Source organism: Nomascus leucogenys, chromosome 20, assembly GCF_006542625.1.
Source record: "Nomascus leucogenys isolate Asia chromosome 20, Asia_NLE_v1, whole genome shotgun sequence".
In the NCBI taxonomy this organism is placed as follows: Eukaryota; Metazoa; Chordata; class Mammalia; order Primates; family Hylobatidae; genus Nomascus; species Nomascus leucogenys.
Genome location: NC_044400.1, coordinates 58,808,666 through 58,820,903, shown reverse-complemented (window position 1 = coordinate 58,820,903; position 12,238 = coordinate 58,808,666). Strand labels below are relative to the sequence as shown.

Genomic DNA, 12,238 nt, shown 5'->3' with positions numbered 1-12,238 from the left:
TGGGCAAAACACTGGAAGGAAATACAGCGGAGGTTTGACAGCTGTTGTCAGCCTCATGAAGGTTACATTTGATTTGAACGGGGGGAACTCCGGTTAAGCATACACAGACGTGTGTAAACAAGCCACAGAAATACACACATGCTTCTTCACTACTACACGCTTATGATACGAGATTCCCAAGGAACTGGGGTACAAGAAGCCACTGAGACACACAGCTTAATTGAAGAGCAAAGATACAAGTCTCCACCCCAGGGTTCAAGTTCTACCTTGCTACTCTGGGGATGAGTGGGAGCTACCAGAAGACACTAGAAAATACCAGAGAATGATGATGAATGTGTTTTCTTAGCTCTATTAGCCACTATATTTCAAACTCAAATTAGCATTCTACTTTAGCATGATATAAAGGCAGTTAACAAAGTACTACAATAGAATTATGTCAATTTTTTAAAACAGTAAAATCAGACCTTCTTAAAGGACAAAGTTTCTAAAAGTTAATGCCTTTTAAAATCCTTTTTAAAACAAGTTTCCATATGTGAAAGACTTTCCAATAAATCTAGTGAATAGAGGCATTTTACTACTCTGTATCTGGGAAATTGTTTTTATTTTTATGTGCTTTTAAAAATTTTGTAACTTTTTTTATGTGCTTTAAAAATATTTTAAAGTAGGGTTGCCAGATAAAATACAGGATGTATTTTAGTGCATAAGACGTGATCATCCTAAAAGCTATTCATTGCTGATCTGAAGTTAGAATTTAGCAGCTATTTTTAGGTTAACAGGCCTTTGGAACTTCCAGAGCTTCCCAATAATGGGGGGCCTAATTTATCTTCATTTATATGCTAACACTGCTAGAAATAAGGACTTATTCTTCTGGCAGGAAAATTGTAGATAATGTAGAACTTACTCAAATATTGGAGAGATTTTCATTTCTTACACCCTTTATTGTCACCATTTTAGCAGTGCATGTTTGAGTCAGTTGAATTTTTTACCTTGAAATCTTTGACTGAGGTGGCTAGCGACAGATAGTAAAATTAGATTGCAGTCTGAGGAACAGTCTGGCTTGAAAGGTCCCCTGTACTAGTCACACACTCAATAATTTCTTCTGTTAGCATGTGACAATCCCCCCCTCCAAAAATGTGACACTCACATCTTGTCCCATTACATATCTGTTATGCTATTCATCATCACTTCTTGTCACTCTCTTTCCTTTTCCCCTTTCCACATTGAATTTTTTGGAGAATCGAAATCCTTGTGTGCCTCACAGAACATCAGGCCTGGATCAATGGACGGCCATAACCCCATGGAAATAAGAAAAAGCAAAGTTCACTTCCCTGATGCCTAGAGGCACGAAACTATGAAAGGTGGTTTTGTTTGTTTGTTTGTTTCCTGTTTGCTTCCCACACTAGCAGGCAAACTTGCTTCTGTCAAGTATGTTCATGTTAATGTGTGTAAGCGGACAGGACAATGTTGCTCTAAAAAAAGTGAGAAAGAAGCGTTGGTAGACTGAACTGATACATACTATTCTAGAAATGCGCTTCCTGGTATCTGAATGTACAGCTTGTATCTTATTTGAGATTTCTAAATCAGAGGAGAGATATTTCAACACGAATTCTGCTAAGAAATGAAGTTCGCATGAAACTTTGTCATGAAGGAATGTAAAATTATAATACTAGCTGAATTCCTATATCCAATAACTATTCTTTTTTTAAAGAACGCCAAAGAGTATATTCATATGTAAAGAACATAATTTATGTTTGGTTTACACGTATACATAAAATTAGCAAATTATTAGCAAGCATATAGATTGCATTTAAAGGCATGGACAGCTTTGACATTCAAAAGCTATTTGTTAACTGAGTCCAAGTATGCCAGTTTTAATTCTGGGCCTGATTATACGTGTTTCTACTTTTGGCCAGGTAGATGCTCCTTTGTTCCTGGAGATCTTTTCTGGGGAGGAGGAAATGTAGAAGAATATGAGAGATTGAGTTGAGGCAAAGAAGTCGTGAGGTTTAATATCACCATATAAAGGAGAAATTAAGTAATATATATATCATTAAAATAGAAAAAATATTCCCATGCACCTTCTGCCACTTAACATTGCTTAAAGTAAGACAGCATTCCATCCAGCTATTTGCCTTGTACTCTTTTCTCTTTAGAAATGCTAAATTCAAGGCTGGGTGTGGTGGCTCATGTCTATAATCCCAGCACTTTGGGAGGCTCAAACTTGAGCCCAGGAGTTTGAGACCAACTTGGGCAACATACTGAAACCCCATCTTTACAAAACAAACAAACAAACAAACAACTAGCCAGATGGTAGCATATGCCTGTAATCCCAGCTACTATGGAGGCTGAGGTGGGAGGATCACCTAAGCCCAGGAGGCAGAGTTTGCAATAAGCTGAGATGGCACCACTGCATTTCAGCCTGGATGACAGAGCCAGACCCAGTCTCAAAAAAAAAAAAAAAAAAAAGAAAAAGAAAAAGAAAAAAAGAAGTATTGGGTTGAAACTTCCATCTTTCAGACATTGCTTATGCTATTCTGATGACAACTAGCTTATGACTCCGAATGTTCTTGGCCAACCTCAAGATGAAGAAATCAGGCTACTGCCGTACCCAGGACAAAATGGCCAGAGAGGGTTTGCTTCCTGTTCCCTTTGTGGTCACAATGAGGTGGAAGGCTACAGCGGATACCTGATAGGGTGATGGGCTCCCTGCAGGCAGAGCAACCACCACAATTCTCCATAAGCAGAAAAAGCAGAGCATGGAAATGTGTCCCAGGAGGAGTGAGAGCCCACCTTGGATGTTCTAGAAGGTTTGAAAGCTCAGTAGGCCTCATATCTCCGTTTTGAACATGTGCTTGGCAACTCCATTTGCAGTATGAGCCCTGCTGGATTCCCGTCCCTGGCCTGCTGAGGTTTTTCTGGTGGTGAGTGTTACTTAACATTTCCTGCTTTGAACTGCCTAGAAACCAAGTCATGGCCCCACTGGAGCAGTGCTCTGGAATCCAGATGAAGGATGGAAAGCAGACCTTGAAGAGTTCCCACTGGAGGTGGAGCCTTCCTTCTCCATCACCTCTGCTTCCTTCTCTTCCTGATCTCTTCTTCTGTTCTTCCTCCTCTGCCTCCTCCCCGCCTTCCTTCTGCGGTGGAGGGTCAGGGGACAGCTCACTGGGGTGGCGCCGAGGCACTCATATGGCTGTACGAGAACCTGGACAGAGAGGCTCCTGTGGTCCTGCCTTCCTCCTCCTCCCCCACCTCTCCCCTCGCCCCTGGGGGACCAGGATTGGGGCAGCAGGGGAAGGTGGCCATGAAGCCGAGGCGGAAGCGTTTGTTCATGAAGCAGTAGATGATGGGGTTGACGCAGGAGGAGGTGTAGGACAGGAGGAGGATGAAGGAAATGGGGGTCCCTGAGAGGCGGCGCTCTGCGGAGGCGGTGTCGTAGGCCCGCCAGGCGTTGGCGCTGAAGATGGGCATCCAGCACAGGAAGAAGAGGACCACGATGACGATGAGCATGCGGATCACCCTCTTCTTGGCCATCAGGTTGGCCGCGGAGCTGCTGCTCCGGATGCGGTTGGCCCTGCTGCTGCCGCCGGTGGACAGCTGCCGGAGCTCCAGCTTCCTCGGGGGCCTGGACTTCTGCAGGTAACACCCATCGCTGTCCTCATATTTGCCGCTGCTGGTGGTGCTGGGTTTCCTTTCTGGGTGGGCAAGAGACATCACTCATTGTTGGGGATGGGTCATGCCCGGTAGAAGGCATGGAGCCCCTACTCCCCTCCATCAAGAAGGCCAGACCAAAAACGAACTGAGAAATGGCAGACAACCTGGCCTTACACTGATATCGGTAAGCATTGATCTATACTAGTTCTTCCCTTCAATGAAAATCTGCTTAAAATGAATAAAATATATAATAAAAACAATATCTTATGTATGTAGGTTACAAGAAAAAAATCATTAAAGAATGAATATTCACACTCTTTTCCTTCCCTTCATTAGCTCCCCAGAGGGAAGGTTCCTGCTTGCTGGTAAGATTCCAGATTGCTTTTATGATGAGGAATCTGGAGAAGAAGAAAAAAAACCATGAAAACCAAAGAAGCTAGAGAGACTCTGTTATCCACGTAGTAGAGGGCTGAGTTAGGGAGTGGAGTGAGAAGGGAAAAGCTATGTCAACAAGGGTGTCAAGGTCAATTTTCATGGACAGTGGATTGGAATGAATGGAGAAGGAGTGAGGCTTTGTGGCCACTGCAGGGTGAAAATAAAAAGGTGGAGAGAGGTTGAGGAGGAGACAACAAAAAGCCGGCTGTGGGTTAGGAATCAAATCCCTTCCAGTGCCTTTGGAGAGACACAAAACAGGCTGGAATTACAAGTAGCTCTGGTTGTGGAAGAGGGTCTGTTTGAATACAGCACTACAGAACAGCTGGCATAGAAGAGGCCTCGGCTTGCTATTGGGTTATATGTGTGTTACTTTATTCCACTCAGAACGCTTTTGAAAGGAATGATTTCCCCATTTTACAGATGAGGAAATGAAACACTGGGCCCATGACTGTGCTTCTTGACACAGAGTCTCGTAAGAATACTTAAAAAATTTTCCAACAAACTTTACGTACACGCTGGGTATACCTATTTAAATGATAGAAAACAAGCTTTTGTGCTTATTTGGCATAAACACACAGCTACAAGATAGTTACCTTTAGCAGACTTCTTGTGGCTAGCCTCAAATTTTATTCCCTGGTAGAGTTCCAAAGAGATTAATCCATATGCCACCATCATCACAATTCCAGGAATAAGAAAGAGGATGAGTAACAGGAATGTGTGCCTAATGAAATCAAAAGAAATCCAATAACCAGCAACTTTAGGCCTTCAGACTCAAATGGGAAGGAGTGAATAGGGTTTATGTTTATTTTTACTGGCCTGAGCAAACACATTAATTACTAGTATTTAATATCCTTGGCAACTTCATGTCTGGCAATTCAGTCATTATAAGTTGTTTACTTCTTTTCTTTTTTTAGATGAAGTCTCTGATGAAGGACTAGTTTAATTGGAAAAGTTTGGCGTAATTCTGTGCTTGAAAGAAGTCTATGTATTACAAAGAACGTAAGCTTTAAAAAATGAGAGTATGTGAATAGCATTTCAATAAAGCTGTTTTAAAAACCCCTAAAAATTACTTACATACATCAAGAATTTCTATGCGCTACATATAGGCTAAGCATTTTACATACATAATTACATTTAACTCTCATAATAACCATTGAGGTAGGTGCTATTGTCTTAATACCTACAGCAGAGAGGAGGAAACTGAGACTTAAAGAGATTAAATAATTTGTCCAAAGTCACACAGCTGGTAGCAGAGGTGGAATTTGAACCCCCAAAATACGATTCCAGAACCTAGAAGCTATGCTTTTAAGCATCACGGTATACCATTTGCCAAACAACAGAGTAATCAAATGCTTAGGCAGGGACAATGGAAAACCTTCTGGGTCTTACAAAACATGCCATTCTGGCTGTTTCCAACCCATAAGCAGCTCAAACATTTACATGGGTGTCCATTCTCCATGACCCTGTGAGGCTAGCATAGTGGCATCATCATTCTAGTGCATGGCTGGGTAGAGCTATGCTTTCTCTAAACATCTTTGATTCCTGAAGAATCACAGCCTCCTTCTTTATGAGTCTGGCCCCTAAATCACTTCTGCAGTCTGGCATGTGTGAGGTTACACGATTAGGCCATAAAATTGTCAGAGGCTCATGGTGGCTGGGCCATTTCTCATTTCAATTTGACATGTTTTGATAAGATTCCTTTTCAAGCCTTGGAAATATTCCTCTCATTTGCAACGTAATTCTTGTGTGTGTGTGTGCTACTTGGTTGAAATGAAAGGAGGAAAGCAAGAAAAGCAGAGATGATCTCAGTTTGGGGCTGTTACTCAACGTCTAGTTCACTGCTTCTAAAACATCCCTGGAATTGGTAAATATAATACCCTGCAATTCGCGTAGCCTTTTTTATAATGACATTTTTATGCACATATACTCCTTTGTATCTTACAGCCACCCAATGAGGTAGATTTTTAAAATATCCACATTTTTAACTCCTTATAGAGATAAGGAACCTGATGTTCAGAGAGCTTATGTGAATTTGCCCAAGGTGCCCAGTTAGTAAGCAAAGGAACCAGTATTAGAATCTTGCGTTTTTATTTCTGGTAAAATGGTCTGGGTAAGTACCAGAGCTGCTGCAGCTCTAAGAAAAACCGTGTGGGATTTGGGACTCATTCCCTGCCCTGTCTTAATTCTTTAGAAAATCATTGCCAGGTGCAGTGGCTCATGCCTGTAATTCCAGCACTTTGGGAGGCCAAGGTGGGAGGATCACTTGAGCCTAAGAATTCAAGACCAGCCTAGGCAATATAGTGAGACCCAATCTCTATTTTAAAGTAAAAATTTTATTAAATAAAAGAAGGCCAGGCACGGTGGCTCACGCCTGTAATCCCAGTATTTTGGGAGGTCGAGGCAGGTGGATAACCTGAGGTCAGGAGTTCGAAACCAGCCTGACCAACATGGAGAAACCCCACCTCTACTAAAAATACAAAAAAATTAGCCGGGCATGGTGGCGCATGCCTGTAATCCCAGCTACTCAGGAGGCTGAGGCAGAAGAATCGCTTGAACCCGGGAGGCGGAGGTTGTGGTGAGCTGAGATCACACCATTGCACTCCAGCCTGGACAACAAGAGCAAAATTCCGTCTCAAAAAAAAAAAAAAAGAAAAAGAAAAAGAAAGAAAATCATAGCTCTACAATTAATCAGCCTAACCCTCCACTACAGCATTTAGAAGCATACTGCATAGTGATTAAGCACAGAGCCTCTGCCTCTTTCTTAGGTTTGTGAATTGGGAAACTTAACCTTTCCAAGTCTCAGTTTCCTCAGCTGCAAAATGGGCACAATAATAATACCTATCTTAGAGTGTTTTCAGAGGATTGATTGAATGAATATACGCATGGCATTTAAAACAGAGCTCGCCAGCTAAGTGTTTGCTATCATGATTATCCTAGAACGAGGCTAGAATGACCTTCTCAAAACGTCTCCAGGAAACTGATCCCCCAACCACTCTGGGCAAGGCATCTCAGTTTTTCATAACATTGCAAAATTACATCAAGTTGTATTTTTAAAAATAAACAATGCAACCTTACCAGGACTGCTGCATAACATCATTTGGCAGTAGAAAGCGGCACATATTCGCGGTCTGGTTGTTATTTTTGGTAAAAGGCACCAAGTTGCTATAAATGGGGTACGGAGTCATGATGGTAAAGGAAAGGCACCAGGTAGCAGCAATCACCTTCAAAGCATGGGATTTTGTTTGCCAGACCCGGGACTGTAAGGGTTTGCAAATCGCACCATATCTCTCTAGAGATATGGCTACCAGGTTAAAGGTAGATACACTCACAGAGGTGCCTGGGAAAGGAACAAAGAAGCCGGTTATGTTGACTCTGAAATACAAAGTTTATTTGCACATTAGCTTGAATATATCTGATCTGCACAGGTTTGATATCAAAAGAAAACGCTTGGAAGGTAAAGAAATATTGTGTATGTATATTTTTAAAAGACGATTTATTCTCAGCTTTGTTCCAGAAAGGGTTTAAGGCAGTTAAAGAAATGGATTTGTAAATACATCTCATTGCCAATTTTTAATAAGTTTATGGAGCTTTGATTATCACCTAACACCTGCTTAGGCTCAAGGTGCTCATTAATTAATAACCGAGGGGATGAAATTCGTTCTTGCCCCCACAGAAGAGGTTTCTCTAAAATCTGAAGAAAAGCTCTAATTTTGAGTATGGTCTGCATAGTTAAGATGATTCTAAAAACCCGAGATTCTCAAGGGCTCTGTGACCCTGAAAGGTCACTGTGATCCGAGCCAGAGGCATGAAGGCTTTTTCTAAAAATTTTGAGTACATACTGTTCTTAATAGTGAAACAATCTATATTTCAAAATGCAGCTTGTTGAAAAAAAATAAGTAGTAAAAAAGATGAGGGAAAATGCCCCATACGGTAACTAAAGGTTTCCTCTGGGTGGGGGACTAAAGTCTCCTGTCTTATTGTTTTTGTTTTTCTGTATTTTGTAGAATGAGCAAGCATCACCACTACAGTGAGAAAATATCAAATGCACCTCATTTAAAATCATGTATGTCTTGGCTGGGTGCGGTGGCTCATGCCTGTAATACCAACACTTTGGAAGTCCGAGGCAGGCAGATCACTTGAGGTCAGGAGTTTGAGACCCGCCTGGCCAACATGGTGAAACCCTGTCTCTACTACAAATACAAAAATTAACCAGGCATGGCTGCACGTGCCTGTAATCCCAGGTACTTGGAAGGCTGAGGCAGAAGAATTGCTGGAACCAAGGTTGTAGTGAGCCGAAATCGCACCACTGCACCCCAGCCTGGGCGACAGAGAGGCACTCCATCTCAAAAATAAAATAAAATAAATCATGTACTTCTTGGTCTTAGATGGCCTATGGAAAAAAAAATTAAAATAAAAAATAAATAAAAATCATGTGCTTCAGCATTGCCCAAAAAGCTTAACTTCCATTATTTTTGTATTTGTATATGCATGCTTATTAAAATGTCCTATTATTCCCTTAAAATTCCCTGTAGAGTCCTTCTGCTATAAATTCTGTCAGTTCTTCCAAATATCTCTTACCAAGATTTCTTAAACCTCAGAATTAATATAAATTTGGGAGCAGAGGTCCTGAAACTGGGGTCCTTAGATTCTCCTTATTCTTATGGATATAAACTAATTCTCTGAAACTATGTCCAAAAATGTCATTTTTCTAGGGATCCTAGCTCTAGCTTTCCTTAGAGTCTTAAAAAAGTCTGTGACCCCCAAACCATTAACTAAAAACTCATGTTCTGGGGATAGGATTTGCTGTGCTTTACTGGATTTTACCCTAAAGAGTTGATGACATTTAGAGTCAAGAGTATAGCCCAAAACTCTCTAAGACTCAGTTCTGCGTAACGGATCGTCAATAACTATAAACTCACTGGCAGGCAAGCATTCTTTTTCTTTTTGCTACAAATTAGGAGCTAATGAATGTTAATTATTAGTATTGAGGAGACTACAAAATTAAGAGAAGAACCTAAATTATTGGAATTAAAAATCCAACAAAATTATTACGGTATTGCAAATACTTTCAGAATGATGTTACTTTTCTTTTGCCCAATAAAACATTTTTTATGCAGTTGAAATTTACATAACATAAAATTAAACATTTCAAACTGAACAACTCTGTGGCACTCACAATGTTTTGCCACCATGAAAACACTCATTTAAAATCTCGGTTCACATTCTCTGGTTAAGATTTCCAAATAGTATTACCATAAGATATATATGGATGGGCCTCAGGTGTCTACAGTGCTAGTTATTATTATTGCTTCATTATTTAACAATGATCTTTTTCCTTTGTAAGTTTTGTCTTTTTTTTTTTTTCCAGAGGACTTGGACATGGATTGACATATTCTTGGCTTTTGGTGGCACGAGGGTCAGTAATTCACCATCATTTTGTCAGTGCGGAATCCCACTTCCTCAACTGGGAAAAATAAAGACTTTTAAAGCTTTCTGGTCATTGAAGACTGCCCTAGCCTAACTCAGTTCTGCATATTCTGCAAGGCTTGGTCAGAACAAAAAATAACTCCCTTCTTATTTCCTATCTCTGCCCTTCTCCCAACTAATTCTCAGAAAGGGCAAGGGACTAGACAATCTGGCACCCAGAGAGGACCAAGAAATGTGTTTTTGTTCAACTTCGAGAGAACCACAGCAGCTGGCAAACTGAGGTAGCATGCTCACCACTGTGTGGCTACTAATCTGGACTCAAATCTCAGCTCTGTTGCTTACCATCTGTGCGGTGTTAGGCACATTATGGACTTCTCTGTGCCTCCGTTTCCTCCTCAGTGAGACAAGGAAGAATCATTGCATTTACTTCATAGAGTGGTTGGGAGATAAGGTAAGATCATGGAAGGCAAAGCACTTATACCACATCGAGTGCATAAAAGCACTAACAAAATTTAGCTCTTGTGATTTTCATTATCATCATTTTTGTTTGGCATAGGCAAAGAGCTACATATCTCAGCCAATCAGGATCAGCTTAGTGACCCCATAGCCCCCAGGAGCAAATTCAACTTCTCATCTAGGGGCAGAGACCTCTCTCTCTCTCTCTCTTTCTGCCAGAGATGGCCCCAGCTTTGCGGAGAACAGGCTGGGAAGTGAATCCTGAGAAGAGAATCTGGAACTGTGATAGAACTGGTTTTCAAATAGCCCCTGTTCCCTAAGAAAACAAAAGGAACAACTGCAAAGAACCCTCCTCCATCATCCTCACCCTCCCTAGAAGCCAGGACTCAAGTTGGGTATAGATCAGGACACAGTCAACAGCTTCCAGAAAGGGATAGAGCAGCTTAAAGTCACTTTTGACTTCAAACAGAAGCAAGCAAGTTCCTCTTCCCTTCAAGTAGAAGCAAGCAAAATCAACTGCCCCTGTGTTTTCCTATCAATTTATTTCACTCTTAGAAACTGATCTCCGAAATGGATTATGGGCACCAACTTGCGGGGAACGTATAAGGATGACTGTCAAGCCAGCACCAATGTCCTTGCACACAGCCATGCACAGCCTGATGTTCTGTGATTCAGCCCTCAGCAGGGCTCCTTTGCTGTGATTGTCAGAGGTTTGGGAAGGTCTGGGGCTGAGTGGGATCTGGAGCAAGCTCCAGAAAGAGTCACCAGCAGCAACTTACCCATGAAGTAGGTGGTGGTCTTGCAAACGGCGCTCCCGAAGATGAAATCCTTGAGCAGATTGGGGATGAGGTTGAACGGCATGCAGAAGAGACAGAGCATGAGGTCGCTGACAGCCAGGGAGAGGAGGAAGATGTTGGTGACCGTCCGCATCCGCTTGTTCCGAATCAGCACGGTGATGACCAGCGTGTTTCCCAGCACGCTGAGCAGGAATATCAAGGAGTACAAGAGAATCTGCACCGCTGGCTGCCACTCTGCAGAGAGTAACAGGAGCAAGACGGAGGGATGGAGGTGATGAGAGCGGAATGCTAAAACCGAAGCCAAGGGTGAATTCCTGCCGATTTACCCCCAACGGGGTGTACATCACTGGACCCACGATTCCTGTCCTGACAACATTTTGCAGAAACAAATTGAGGAAAGCAGAGACTGAATTATTTTGTTTTTAGAAGGTTGGTTTGTTAAAGGATCACTCAGGGAATCTTAAGAACAAAGCTCCTCAAGTGAACAGTGATCACTTTCTTTCCTGGCTGCTAAGCATTATTTCACTTTAATCACTTCATGCTGGGTTTCCCCCCAAGAAAAGAAAACAGCTGCATGGTGACAACACCTTTTCTGCTGTGCTTGTAAGTTCAGGCTTTGACACTTGTACTCCCTCTTGCTTCACTCAGCTTTTCCTTCCCTGCTTTTGTTCCCCCAAGTTCTATTCATGAATGCCCAACTCTCCCATGGGGGACAATAAGAATATTTGACTCTATTCTGCTTTTTAATCTCTTCTCCAAACTTCTGAACATATGACTTTATCCAGCCTTGTCTCACAATGACTTGGTTATATATATTTTTTATCAGCCTTGCCTTTGCTGATTTCTCCCACAACTCGGTCGTTTCCTGAATTAAAATAACAGCTTCCAACACTTACCTTTGGAAGGACGGGGTTGATCCAAGCAGAAAAGTGTCTCATTTTCGAGCCCGAGTTCGCAGGGAGGAGTGATGTTGCTTCCATTCACAAGAAGGCTGTCAACCACATCCATCCTTGCCTGCTGCTTTCCACCAAGTGCTGGAGAGCTGGTGAATTGCTCACTCCCGGCTCATTCCTCTAATGACCGAAGCGTCTCCCAGATGCAACCTGCCGTGGAGGAGCAGGGAGGGAGTGATTTCCAGGTGTGGGCTTTTTCAGCCATTCCTAAAGGCGACTCGAGTTCACCTCACTCACTCCAGCTGGGCAAGCATTTGCGCTCCTGTTGTGGAAAAGGCAGTGAGCGCAAGCCAAGCCCGCTCCACCTTCACCCCCCGCCCCCACCTCCCCCGGCCCTTTCCTGGGCCAGTCTTAGGGCCCTGAGTACAGACAGCCTGCCTACCTGTTAACCATTCTCAGAGTGTGGCTGCTTTTTACACACATGTGTACACATGCAAGGACACACACACACACAGACACACACACACACAGGCTTCCCCAGTACTCCTCTATATAGGAACCCATCACCATCCCAGACAT

At 42.4% G+C, this 12,238-nt stretch overlaps 1 protein-coding gene across 1 annotated transcript; it reads right to left on the bottom strand.

The window, feature by feature from the left end:
• Positions 1–2,915: 2,915 nt before the first annotated feature.
• On the bottom strand, positions 2,916–12,000 carry CCKAR (cholecystokinin A receptor). Its single transcript, XM_003258554.2, has 5 exons — positions 11,663–12,000; positions 10,749–11,000; positions 7,162–7,423; positions 4,680–4,807; positions 2,916–3,692 (listed from the first exon to the last, which is right to left on the bottom strand). The coding sequence occupies exons 1-5, from the start codon at positions 11,772–11,774 to the stop codon at positions 3,160–3,162; spliced, it is 1,287 nt and encodes a 428-aa protein (XP_003258602.1). The 5' UTR covers positions 11,775–12,000; the 3' UTR covers positions 2,916–3,159.
• Positions 12,001–12,238: the final 238 nt, after the last annotated feature.